The sequence below is a fragment of the Plectropomus leopardus genome, chromosome 12 (assembly GCF_026936395.1).
Source record: "Plectropomus leopardus strain MGB_pleo_1.0 chromosome 12, ASM2693639v1, whole genome shotgun sequence".
Lineage (NCBI taxonomy): Eukaryota > Metazoa > Chordata > Actinopteri > Perciformes > Serranidae > Plectropomus > Plectropomus leopardus.
In genome coordinates this window covers 15,265,896-15,280,346 of record NC_142187.1, presented here as the reverse complement: position 1 = coordinate 15,280,346, position 14,451 = coordinate 15,265,896, and the positions used below count along the sequence as shown (strand labels likewise).

At 40.0% G+C, this 14,451-nt stretch overlaps 1 protein-coding gene across 1 annotated transcript; it reads right to left on the bottom strand.

Annotated features, from left to right (window-relative positions):
• Nucleotides 1-1,599: 1,599 nt before the first annotated feature.
• On the bottom strand, nt 1,600-6,881 carry rpl5a (ribosomal protein L5a). The gene is made up of 8 exons (XM_042497541.2): nt 6,698-6,881; nt 6,269-6,338; nt 6,027-6,142; nt 5,812-5,946; nt 5,440-5,642; nt 3,904-4,081; nt 2,045-2,133; nt 1,600-1,762 (listed from the first exon to the last, which is right to left on the bottom strand). Exons 1-8 carry the CDS (start codon nt 6,698-6,700, stop codon nt 1,660-1,662), a joined length of 897 nt encoding a protein of 298 aa, XP_042353475.2. The 5' UTR covers nt 6,701-6,881; the 3' UTR covers nt 1,600-1,659.
• Nucleotides 6,882-14,451: the final 7,570 nt, after the last annotated feature.

Here is a 14,451-nt window from a genome sequence, read left to right as displayed (position 1 = left end):
GGGTCTGTTTTACACGACACTACTCCCCCGAAGTCCAGAAAGTATTTTTTTTTATCTTGTGAAGACAATTAACTATGAATTTATTTACATCTCTAAGAACTTGAGATACACGCAGCTGCCGTGGAAAGGAGAACAGCTTATCACATTTTATTTTTATGAAACCCCTAAAACTGGATCTTATCTATGTTCCCTGGGTCCTACTGTAGCCAAATATCCTCCCAATCTGACTCTTAACGGAGGCCTTTCAAACGGTACCCTGGGCACAGACATGCAAAAGGCCCCGCTGCGACACTCTCACAGTGCGGGTTTGTCTCCCTGTAGTTATTTAGTCTCTCTTTAAGGTTATTTTGTATCTTCTTTGTTGTTTGTCTTTCTCTCACATTTCGTTTATTCTTGGTTCTTTGTGTCTCTTTGGAGTCATTTTGTATCCTTTTTCCTTTGTGTCTCCCTCTGGTTATATTGCATCTTTTTGTAGTTATTTTTGCAGTTCCTTTGCATCTCTATGTGGTCGCTTTGAGTCTCGTCCTGCTCAGGACATGATCATTTGAGTGACCTTTTGCAGGTGAAGGCCAGGGGGACTCTGACACTTTGGCTGTACACATTCAACTACAAAAAAGTGTCTAAATTATGGCAGAACTACGACTAAATAAATTGATTATTACTGACATTTTAAGATCTATTGGCGTTTTTTAAGCCATTTTTCTTTGCCTATAATTTTTCATTTGAAACCTCCAAGAGAAATCACTTAAGTAAATTTTCAAAGATGCCAAGCATCAATAAAGACAGCAAAAAACAATAAGAAAACCCTAAAATAAGTTAGAATGGATAAATATGCATTAAGTACAAAACAATGACATGTAACAGCTAAAAGTCAAAATATTGGATAACAAACAATGTGTAGTTAAATACATTTACGATCAATTTAAGATCTCAAGAATGAGGGCTGAACAGCCATCAATGCGGCAGAGGCCGGGGTGAAGGTGTTGCAGATTATTCCATGTATAAGGTGCACTGCTGATTCGGATCTGATTAAAAGAATGTGGGGCAACAAGCTATTCTGTGAGCCAGCACCAAGATTTAAGATAATCTGCAAGTCCGCACATTTGGATTCAGCCTCCTAATGTTTTCAGCAATGTTTTCCCCTTGGTGAAATGTTCAGTTGATGTTTCCCTGAGTCACTGTGTTAGTCACACACCTACGGTTTATAGACCACCGATGTTATACGTCTTAGCTGAATGGATTTCTACCATTTTAATGGCATTTAAAACACCCATATTTCTGAATTCAGTTGTAATTTGAACAGCAAAGCTTGCCCTCACTAACCCCCCCCCCTTTTTAAAAAATTTTTAATGTTTTTTTTTTTATCTTTAGCGCACAAGATAAAAAATAAAAAATTAATAACCTTTCGGGGCTTTCAGGGCCTCCGTACTACATCACAATGTGTGCAATTATTGAGTCATTCAGGTGGATTAAAGGTTATCACTGTAAATATTAGTCATGGGTGTAAACTAAACACTCAGAGGCAAACAAGGACTGAATGTTTAAAAAGTACACACAACCACTCAAACTCTAAAAAAAATATTGACAGAGAGACAACAGTTTGTGTTTGCAATAAATTTATTTGTCTGTGATGTGTGTGGTGTTTTCGCAGCAGAGCCCCTAACCGTCGCCTGCTTCTTGTTCTTGCGCTCGTAAGAAGCTGGCCTTTTTCTGGGCGACGCGGTCTTTTCTCTGTGCCAGAGATAACTTGGCGCGATTCCACCTGCCCGGAAAGAGACACAACAACAGCTCCATTAACATTCAGTACAACCAAGGGAAGCACTGGGAGCTTCCCAGTACAGCTCTTCAATACTTGGACAGGGAGCTTGCGTTAAATGGTTATTTTCCCAGGGTTTCCATGAACTGCTCTGCGGTTTTTAAGTGTCATGTTGTCAAAATGTAGCTACAAGAAACAGAAAAATGACCTTTCGGCTTTGTCTCGTGTTACAGCATCACTAGTGCCGCAGAGAAAGAAAAATCAATAGTTGTAAAAATAAGAACCCACCTCTTCTTCTTGACGTCTTTTGTGGGTTTCTTTTCGTGGACAGGGTTCGCTCTGATGGCAGCGTGTGCGTTTTTGTACATTTCTTGGACCTGAAAAGAACAACAATGATAAATGTTGACGCACCAGCACATCTAGGGCCTTTCGCTCTGTGCCTGGTGATTCGCCTCGCTTCTCTCAGCCCCGTCTTGAAAAGGACAGTAAACATCAGCTAATGCAAATGAAGGACCAACTACATTTTGCTCAGCGTGCTTTGTAACATCATCAAGAAGCAGAGAAGAACCAGCAAACACAGCAGGCGAATCACTCAAACTAGTCACTGTAAAGCTCATGTAAATGTGCAGCTAATGATGCAGACGCGGCGGAGACGTGATGTTTGGGCGCTCGGCTTCACGGTGGTTTTGTGGACGGCGCGGTGGGTTCACAGGTAGACTGTTGCTGTTGTCTTGTACATACTGATACATGAAAAGTTCCTTCAGTAACATTTCGTCTATTTGTTTTAACATAAAAAAAAAAAAAAAAAGACACATTTGTAGTCCGACTCCCTTAAACTTTTTGAGAAATTGAGAGAAAGAGATGTACTGAGCAACATTAGACAGTTTCAAAGTAAACATGTGACTGCTCTCTGGTGGACAAAATATGCAACAGACACTGTTTAAATCACCTCACACACATAATGTTACTTACTAAGCAAACTGTACTCTGATAGTGATACATGTGCACTGAGCTGATCTCAGTCGGCCGTAAACGTATTGGTTGGGCTGAACTTCACGTGACTATGAGATCACCTCTCTTCATATCAGTTAAGCTTGCTTAAGCTTAAATTTTGAGGTGTCCTGACTACAAGTGACTCCATGTAACCCATCTACAACCCATATGAGCATCTACAAAAGCATAGTGCATTCACGTGAAAACAATCTGATTTTTTTTAAAACTTAATTTGACACAAATAAATAATCTCAAGGCATTTTTTTCTCACGTGAATGCATAGTGCTTTCATATTATCCTAATGCAGTTTTCTTTGAAAAATAAAATAAAAATAATAATAATTCATAGCCTTTTTGACACTTACTCTTCAGGCAGGACTGCTGTGCCGTTGTTCCACGCTGCCGGTTTTTTTTTTACGACAGAGTTGTTTCGCCTTTAAGCCGGCAGCAGAGGTAGGAGCCGAACAAATGTCTGTGTAAATCGGACAATCAGCAGGATGGGACCGTGGACCGCACAAAGAGTGGCAGAAAAATGTCCACAAATTGGGGAGGTAACTCCCTAACCTCCGAGCAGAGGACGAGATGAACCGCCATGTAACGGGGACAGTAAGTGATTGATCATGACTGATTATAGACGTGTTATGCCACTGTTACTGAGACAATGCTGCGGACGCATTTATTACGTCACACAGACGGTGTTTTGTTAAACATCAGGCCCTTCACGGCTCTTCTGCGTCGTATAGCGGGATCTCTGTGCAAATGTCTTTTCATCACCTCCTATCACACTTCTCTCACACTTAACACTTTTCACAATAAAATTCTTTTATATGCAAGTTTTTTTGTTGTTTTTTTAAATGAAAACTAAAAAAAGGGATAAGACAGCAGTCATTTATCGCAGAGATAAATGCTGATTGTAACAATTTCCACTGAAGAACAAAGTTATTCGGTGTTTTGAGATTTTTTTTTGTCAAGCTACTTCATTACGTTAGAAAAGAGGATATGTATCATAATTAAGAGAAGTTGACACAAAACGAATCTGGCAGGCAGACTGGCTGATGAGGCTGCATGTGTAACATGGTCAGAGACGGGTGCGTTGCTGCGATCTGAACGTGTCGTGTGCGGCCCGTATTCACGGGTGACGAGCGTTCATCTTACTGTGTCTGGCGTTATTCCATTCTTGATGAAGCGAGAGAACTGTTTCTTGTAGGCCTCCTCATCCTCCTCCATCAGGTAAGACATGTAGTCGGCCACGTTCATGCCCATGATGTGTTTCCGATGCACCTCTGCGTTGAACTCTTTGCTCTCTGTGTCGTAACCGGGGAACCGTTTTAGACTAAAACGGGGAAGAGCAGAGGAAAACGACAGGTTCAGGCGAGTCAGAATATTCTGCATTTACAAAAACTCACAGCTCTCGGATAATGAACAAGGTTCTGCACCTTTTTTTTAAATGTATGTTTTAAAAAAAAAAAAAACGTTTTCTCGGAACAATGTTCATCCATCTACCCAGCTGTAACAAAATGGCGGGTGTTTCTTTTGGTTGATCTCGCTTCTCTCAGCCCCGTCTTGAAAAGGACAGTAAACATCAGCTAATGCAAATGAAGGACCAACTACATTTTGCTCAGCGTGCTTTGTAACATCATCAAGAAGCAGAGAAAAACCACAGACTTCACCAGTTTGGCTGACTGGAAACTCGTCACCAACCCGCCACACAAAAATAAAGATTGGCTCTACGCAAGCCAACGTTTCCCCTAAACTCATGCTGCAGCCGCACAGAGACAGGACAGTCGCGCGTCCGTTACCTTCATATGAAAGTATGGGTTAATTAAACGACCTGAAATGACCGGTGCGTGGACGAGGAAATTACAGATGCCCACTTGCTACAGTGGATCTCCGGTCAGACGGATGGTCGTTGGGTTCTCACATTGGCAAAATGCAGATTACAAAGAGGTTTGGTAGTGACTAACACGCCGTGTGTGTGTGTGTGTGTGTGTGTGTGTTGAGTTTTTACGTCAGATAACATTTGGTCAGAAACAGATCAGTGATGCTGTTTTTCACTCAGTTTTTATCTCTCTTAGTGATGATTTTTTTAGGCCTTTTAGCTTTTATTTTGACAGCTGCAACACAATATCCTTTGTACATGGGATGCCCGCTCTACTAGGCGAGCTACTGCGCACCCGTTTTCACTCACTGTTAACCGTGTTAATGAAAACTCAACTCCTGGTATTTGCTTCTGATGTTCTTCATCACTGATTGAGACGAAGGAAATAACAGAAGAAAGCAGCTTTAAAGTGTCTTTTTTTTAACGTGCTGTGTAGTGAATCTAATTTATGCTGATGCCAAGAGTGACTGTTATGAATGACTTGTAATTTTGGGAAGAGTAGGCCATGTGTTACATTTTTAAAGAAACTTTTGAGTATTACATTTTGGAACGGACTTTGGCGCAGCAGCATGTGGCAGAATAACTGGGTACTTTGGGAAACATTGTAAGAGGAAGATTGAGAAAAAAAAACTTCTGTGAGACACATCAGACATAATTTAGAAGTACAATTCAAGGTCACATTTTTGTTTCCATTCCCGTCAGTGCACTTTGAAAGCACTTTGAGGTGGGGTTGCAAAAAAGAAAAAAAAACTAGCTTTAAATGAAACACTGCAGAGTGAGTAATCACTGGGTGCTACCGTTATCATACTGACCTGTGAGGAATGGCCAACCCTCCGTCAACCGCCCCCTTCAGTGCTCCAAAGACCTTGTTCCCTGTGGTGGTTCTGGTCAAACCAGCATCCAGGTAACAGGTGAAGGCGCCCGGCTGTCCGTCAACGCTCTCGACGTTGAACTCCTCTCCCGTCACCTCCACCTGGCCCTCGTACACCTGGTCCATGCCGAACTTGTGAAGCAGCTGAGCGGAAGATGACGAAAAACAGGATGGGAGTAAACATTTGACAAATCTCTTCCAGCAACGATCACTCACACATGATACAATAAATCTGACCTGTGAAACTACTGTGTCAGCACAACTCTCCCTGTCCTACGCATGTGCTGACATCTGCAACTTTCTGAGCTCTTACCCGGCGAGCCAGCAGCAGCCCTGTGCAGTAGGCCGCAGCGTAGTTCGTAAGGCCTACGGTGATGCCATATTTGGGCAGCTCGTGAGAGTAAGCAGCACACACGATCTGGTCTCCTTCGATCTTGGCGTAGGCGATCTGGACAAGAAGGACAGAGAAAGGTTGAGTCAGGTTGTTCTAAAAATGTGGCAATATGCGTTTCCCTCCAAACCACCCACCTGACAGCAGATGTCCCTGTTGGACAACCTGACGATCATTCGGTACTTGGGTGTGTTGTACTTGTTCTTGTCCTGCACCACCAGGCGCTTGCGGGCATAAAAGTCAGTTTTACCCTCTGTGGAGATAAAGGGTCAATGTTTATTAAAGCATTGTTGTAATACATTTAAATGAGGTACAGATGTATAATGCATGCACACAATCAAGGCTGTGAAGCTGGTGTGGAAAAAAAATATGATCTCACCTCTTCTTCTCCTGAATTTGACCTCATATCTCTTAAAGTACGCCTTGTTCTTCACCACTTTGACGAAACCCTGACAGGAGAAAGCAGAGTCAACATATTAGCATGCTAACTAAAACCGGGAAAAAAAGTGTAAAAACGCGCTAAAAAAACACGCCATCTGTTTGCAGCTTCACGGTGTTGACATTGCCACATACAAGTACATAAATAAGCTGTTAAAAGCTTGGTGTGAGCGCTGAATGGAGTGGGTCAACTGAGGTTTCGTCAGCCATGGAGGCGCCACGCTGGAGCCCAGCAGCTCACCGGCTCAACAGCCGCAAACATCCACCAACATCTGGCCGTCAAACCGCTGGAAACACGTTATAACCATCAAACACATCTCTACGCACCCACGCCGAGCGCCCTGAGTGTATATCTTAATACTTCACTCACCATTTTGCAGAGATTTAGCTCCTCTTCCTCCCGGACTCGGACGTGTCTCCGGACAGCGGAAGGTTGACTTTGCAACTTTTCGTCAGCCGGATGTCTCGTGAGCAGCAGCGCCCCCCGCAGCCCGGAGGACAAACTACAGGAGCCGACAGGGGGCAGCAGAGACTCCGCAGGACCTCGTGCCACTTCTGCAGCACTGATTTAGTGTTTGTCTTTGTTAACGACTGAAAGGCAGAATAAAACCATATTAATATGTGATTTAATAAAATGGTGCAACTGCCGAACAAAATTGTTTGGGACTAGTTCAGGAAACGCCCGATGGAGAACATGGCTGTTGTCCTTAACCCTTAAAAATTTGAGCAAATTGGTTTGACTTTTTTAACAAAACATGGGTATAGAAGCAACTTAACAAGACATGGCCCAAAAATTAGCAGGAAATTAGTTGGTTTTTTTTTAAAAATGATGATAAAATGATGATAAAATAAATAATAATAATAATAATAATAATAATAATAATAATAATAATAATAATAATAAGAGGTAATTACCTGAAATATGCTTAAAAAAAAGAAAAGTGGAAAAACAACAAACAAGAAAATGACCCCCCCCCCCCAAAAAAACCCTCTTTTTGTCCTGTTTTTAAATATATGTATTAATTTTTTTCCCCTGTAACACAGTTTTGAAGAAATGGCCCAAAAACTAGCTTGAAATTAGTTGTTTGGGTTTTTTTTTATTAAAAAGGTAACAAGAACATTACCTGAAATTATCTAAATAAATAAATAAAAGTTAAAACAATAACAAACAAGAAAATTGTCACCTTTTACTAATTCCTTGCAATTTGCGGGACATTTCTTGCAGATTTGCTCATTGCCTTTTTCTTAATGTTTTTGAAAGAAATTAAACCAGTTTGCTTATGTTTCAATGGGTAAATAGTTTGTAAAGGCAGCTTGACACTGCAAAAGAAAACTGATATCAATCTAGGTTTCAGGGGCTAAAGAGCATTTGTGTTATTTCTAGAGCTGACTGCTATGGAATACCATTTCCACCAGTGTGATGGGAAAAGATAACAAAGAAACTTTTTTGAAATGATAACTTAAAGCTTCCAGGTGTTGATAATGTCATATAAAAGTACTTAAATAACTTACTAAAAGCTTAGGCATGAGTGCGCTGTTATGGAAGTCCATTACTGCCAGAGTCGCTGGTGTACATGAGAAACTTTCTCAAAAGACTTGGTAAAGTTTTCTATTACTTTTAGATATTAGCCTAAGTTGTTATTTTGATTACGCTTTTCCTGAGTTTTGAAATACTAAGTAATTATTTTGATGAATATTTTCATTATCTGAGATAAGTAGATTTTAGTCAATATTTTCACAAAGTTTCCCATGATGTTGGGATACTGACTCATTGTTTTGAAATACTGACTCATTGACTTACTAAGTTATTATTTCATATGATGAGAAAGTCCTAATTGTCAGGGATTTTCTCATTACTTTAAGATACAAACTCATTATTTTTGCAAAGCTTCTCTGTATTTTTGATATAATGTAGGTATTTCAAGAAACCTTTTAACAATTATTTGCAGGATTTTTGTTTTTCATTACACCTACAGAAATAGACATCCAGAGTATGGAATTATTTGAGCCAGTTGTTATTAGTTAGACTAAATAATGATTACAATGTTGATAAACTGTTCCCATTTAACACTTTTCATACAAGAAATTTAGCTCAAAGTGCTACAAAACAAAAAAAAAACAAACATAATTTAACAAGAGATAAAATATTTAAATAATCCTACAAAAGATGGAGGTAAAAGTAATAAACAATCAAAATCAAATGATTAAAAAATGCATGACTTATTAAAGTATCACAACCATAGCTCTTCCACCATTTGCATCATATTGATTCATTGGTTTGAGGCAAGTTCATAAATACATGAAGAGTTTTTAACATAAGAATTAAGATTAAATGCATGACAAATTGGAAGCCACTGCAGGAACTCAAAAAAAAAGTCCCTACAATTACAATAAATGGTTTAATGAAGAGCTCTCTCTCATTTCAAACGTGTCTCCTAACGTGCACAGTGATGGTGATGGTGATGGCCTATTTGCTATCAGATGACCAGACGTGATCGATTAAGGACAGGTCAGTTGATGTATCATCCATCGCTGTTGTGAATTCAAGTTAACAGTAATCATTTGGGCTGGAAATGAATAAATAATGACTTTTCTGAAGGTCACAATATTTGACCTCTGAATCAGCTCCTGAGCTAGATTACTGCCTGAACTACAGTTCCCACCTCTGCACTAAAGTCCAGGATGTTACCACTTCTGGTGCGATCTCCCAGGAAAAAATAAGCATTATGTTTGTCAAACATAAGGCAAGTAAAACAAAGAAAGGACAGCTTTTTTGTTTTAACCCGTAGCTAGTTACCAAAGTAAAATGGCAAGCGATTCAGTTGTCTTTGCAACAGCAGCACCAACATTCATACCACATGAAACCACTACGTTGTAAAAGTCTCATTACACTTTCATAACCTCTGTGATGATGCAGAACGACTATCGCTCCATCCAGCTTAGTCTTAGCAAGGTACTGGAATAAGTCCCAACTTGTAGGAAAGATTTCTGCACACTCACATCCATGTGAAACAGAAAAGTGAAATGCTGCATACAGGTTAGAGTGAGGAAATCTCTTTTTTACAAGTCTGCAATAACTTGAACTGGTTCTTGCTGGTTCAGCAATATGCTCAACATTCACAATCATGTCAAAGGTTACATTTGAATGTGTAAAGACAATAATATGTATAAAATGGTACGACACTGACAACAGAAACTTTAACTTCCACAGTCAGTTACACATCTCAGTACAATACAGCACAATCTGGCCATGATCCATCAGCGTGACTCGTCAAAGACGGCACATCCCACCTGAGCCAACATTCAGCAGCAGTTACTAAGAGTGACATGAGTAACCAAAGCAGTAAAAGTGAAATGACTCTTACACCATGGATCCACCTATTTCCAAACATGAGGCTGGTGTTTCCTATAATCCATGTCTTGAACTCTGCTGTGATTAATAGGAGTGGTGAGTGTCATGCTGGCCGTGTTATTCAAAGGGTCATCATTCATGACTCCCCAGGTCCCAGTTTTCATGGACATGGACAGGAGTGTATCCACACAGATAAGAGTCTAAATATGAGGAACAGACTGAGAGACTTTCAAGTTACTGAACACCTAACACCATGAGATACATAAAAACAAAATCAAAGCAACTGGATGTCCGGCCTTGTTCATTTGTAGTAGTAATTTTGTAGTAGTAAATAGCTGGAGTTATTTCAGTACTGAAGTCCTTTTAAAAATACTGGAAGTTTTTGGAATAATGCTTATTTGATCAAAAAATGGATGAGAAATGGATGTGAGCAGTGGGCTCGCACATTTGTGAGCTAAATAAGCAGGACATGGTTATGTTAGCTTAGCATAAAGCCTGGAAACAGAAAAACAGCTCCTCTAATTATCACTTTATATCATGTTTGTTTAATTTTTACCAAAATGTAAAAACATCAAGTTGTGGCATTATGGAAGGTTTTGTGCTACACAAGTCAGAGTGACTAAACTTCGCTAACCAGCTTATAGCTGGAGCTTCATATTTATCATTAGAGCTGCAATGATATCATTAGATATCATTAGAGCTGCAATGATTAATCAATTAGTTATCAACTAATAAATTAGTCACCAACTATGATATGATAATGAAGTGTTCAGGTTTAGTACATTTTAAAGAAAAAAAAGTCAAATTTCTGTGATACCAGCTTTTTAGAGGTGTATTTCACTGCAGGAAAGATGTCTTTTTTTCTTTATTAAAAAAAATGTGCACTATCAGACCAATAAAATGCTCCAGGAATGATGAATGATGATTGTGATTACCCTCTTTTCTGAAGAAGTGACCATATGAACACCCTTCAGTTTCACAACTTCTTGTACACGACTTCTTAGTTGTAAACATGAAAACATGAGTTCCACTTCAACAGTTACTAAATCCCTGAACCACTTTTTTCAGTTGAAAACCAATATATATATATATATATATGGGCATTTAGTAGTGTTGTTGATTGATTCAGGTCCAAGTCTTGACATCTGAGTACAAAGTATTAAAATTTTATATTTTGTGTTATAAATATGCATAGTGACTGCCCTCTAAAGGTTAAAACTGGCTATTGCAATTGAATTTTGCTATTGGCTGATTCTGGTAGTAGGAGCCTGCTTTTACCACTAACCGTGTCCCTGCCGTGTCAAAACCCTTTCACCAACCAACTACTTTGTGCGTGTGCAGGGAGGTGCTGTGGATTGAGAGGTGGCATGACTGGCTTGCTAGTTGTGTCTTAGCCCCCCTCCAAGCCCTGAAACTTTTTTTCATATTCCAGCAAGGAGGCACTCAAGCGAAAAGCGGGGAGTTTAGTTACTTCTGAAATGGAAAAGGGTCAGCATTTTAGCACTCCAAATTCCCTTGTCTAAAAGTCAGTGGGTTTTTTTTGATGGATTTTTGGTCAGATGCCTAAATCTGAAGAAGCCACCCTTGCATTTCTGCATTTACAAACCATATGCATCTTTCCTGAACCGATGACGCCATATCCCCACCTCTCTCTTAACCTGCATGCGCTAACCCCGCCAACAACGACAACAACAACAACAACAACAACAACAACAACAACAACAACAACAATAGCAGATTACAGTATTTCGTTCATGCTGCAGAAGCTACTGAGCATGATATAGCTTTTACAGCAAAATCTTCTGGTCCACACAAATGTCTTCTTTCTAGCTTGATTCATATTCTCCGCCATCTTCTTCTTCGTGTGTTTGTTTACATAGCACAATGTTTACGCGCATGCTCCATGTTTTATTCTCTGTTTTTGGTGTATTTCTGTGGCAGCACCATTTACAGGCCTGGCATATATACTACAGCTTTTTCAGTGGTTTTGTGTGGACACACATTTCTTGAGACAATTCTGTGTTTACAGAAAACCTTTTCAAAACGAAAAAGAAATAGATCAGTTCGGTCTCCGTGTGGACATGGCCTAATTGGTTGCTGGACATGGCTAAATATTTACTGCACAGACATGAGAGCGGGATCAGTCTTTTCATCTAATTTTCAATAGGCGAATAAGTGTATTTCCCAAAATTATTTAAAGAGGAATTTATAAAAGTATGGGCTATTTGAATAAATTAGTGACATGCCACCTCTGATTTTAAAGATAGTGAATATTTTCAGGATGACAGTGAGGAAATCAGAAGTTAAAATATTGTTCAGTAGGCTTAAATCTGTTACATGAAATTGTCAACTGTCCATTTGAGATATTTTTTTGTATGGGAATAAAAAATCCTGAAAACTGTCCCAAATGATGAACCAGTTATTCAATGTGAGTCTATCTGTAAGCTCTGTCGACAACTGCTGAAAAAAGGAACCAGGATCTTCTGCTTTTCCGTTCAAGCAGAGAAAGATAATATCCTTCACAGTCACTCTCTGTGCAGATGTTCTCAGCGTTAGATAAGAAAAGTCAAAGTCACTCTTGTGGACATCTTTCTCGCAGCCACTCAAGCTCTGTTTCTGCAGAACTGATTTCACAATGAAGAGCTGCAACTGTCCAGTCATCCGTCTGCAGCAGCGGTCAGCAGTTAATTTGGGTTCACACCGGGGGCGGAGGGTGTGGTGGGCGGACAGAGGGGTAGTACTGGTAGTGCACTTATCCATTTTACATGGTGATTTCAAGCTAATTTTGTGCTCCCATTCAACATTTTGATATTTTGCTCTCTGAACTTCATACTGATACCAACCAGTAGATTCACCAGTTTTAACTTTTATGTGCTGCTGATTAATGTTTTCAACCTAAAAGTCACAAAATAGTATTGAAAGAAGATGACTTTGAGGTTACAGCGGACTAGAAATGACTTGCAGAAAGTCACACATGATCAAATGTGCTAACAGACACACCACAGATAAGAAAACTGCGCGTTGTTAACAAGCAACACACTGTTGTCTTTCCTGCTTCTTTTTCTCACCACTGATTACATTTGTGTTCATGCAGAGACATTGTAAAAGTCAGTATTTTTCCCTACAAGTCTACCACAGTAAAAAGAAACAGGTATATTACATCTGCAATGCATCTTATTAACCTGCCACATATTTTTCAGTGTTCGAATAATATGGATGTGAAGTACAGTTTAAGTTCTGTGTCCTGGATGACAAACTGTGACACACACTCTGAGCAAACGCCAAATCAGTTCTGCTGAAACTTAACTGAGTTCTGATAACTTTAACACCAGACAAAACATTTTAGGAACATGCAGAGATGGTGCAGTGACGAAGTTACTGTGTGAAAGCCCAGCCTTTTTACTCCACCCAAACCGGTTTGAACAGAGGGGCGTTTTGTGTGTGAAAATATCTACAAGAGACAGACCGCAGACTTGAGAGCATCAGCTAAAAGAAACACTTGAGAAAAATAAGATTAAAAGCTGTGCAAAAGCTATAAAAAGTTATTAAAAACAAGTGCTGTAGAAAATAAACAAATGTACAGACATACACATGAACTGCAGGCTTAATTCGGATTGCCTCTTGAACTCTGACCCTTCGAACGGTCGCTGCACCCCCACAGACATGCATGAGACACAATGACCAGGAAGCACCGAGCAGGGTTCTTCACATCCACACACCAACATCCCCCCAATGAGATTCTAAGTATTTGAGAGAAAAATTTACAACCAGAAACGGGCTGGTTGAAAACAACGGGAGCTGCTGATCACAGTGATGGATGAGAGGAGGTGATTTGTGGAGTGTTTACAGCATAAATCCAAACATCTGTTTAGTGTAACGCGAGAGTTTCTCTTCAGTGTTTCTTCCATTTCTATCATACTTTCAAAAATTACTTAGAAATTGTAGCCATGCTGACCCTGGACCAAGGATCATACGTTAGTCAAATCAGAATAATTATCCTGACAAGTGAAGTGCTACTGTTGCAGGACGACAAGATTTAAAAGTGAGAGCATAGGCGGGAAAAACAAGACGTTTGTGGACCTCCTGTGTGAAAGAAGAACTGTCTTGCGGTCAGCAGCGTCCAGTAAATCATTCATTGTGTTCACACTCGGTCCCTATCTGGTGGCTGCAGTTGGGGCCAGCCGAGAGGTCAGTGTGGTGCGGACGGCCGCTGGCAGGGAAGCAGGCCGCATGCAGTTAAACTGAGGAAAAGGAGTAAAATCAGATTGCAGCTGGAGAGAAAGGGACGGAGATGGTTTAAAACAGGGAGGGAGGGGGTTGTTACAATGTGGTTAGAGTTCTTGAGCCAAAGGAACCTGTGAGGGGATGAGATAGCATGATGTGGTTTTCACTGAGATGCCACTGAGGAGTGGAAGTGCAGAGGTGTACGCTCAGACTGAGAGCCTGGGACCAAACAGAGACATAAACCAGGGAAAGTCAGTTTAGCCGCAATAAGCTATTATGGCATGAATCCATGGCACGCAGAACACTGAGAAAAATCGACTTTTTGTGTTTTGTGTACGACTAAAGAGATCACAGATTGAAATGATTCCCTTGTCTGAATTGCTGCAAGCATAAACCGGCAGAAAGGTCAACTGAATAACTTTTAACACACTAGTCGCTATTTCTGTCTGAAAGAAAAAAAAAAATCTGTTTTCACTTGTCAGAACCCTGATTAAAGTGAGACTGTGTGTGTTTTGAGAGACACAATAATACTTTCTGTCTGATACAAA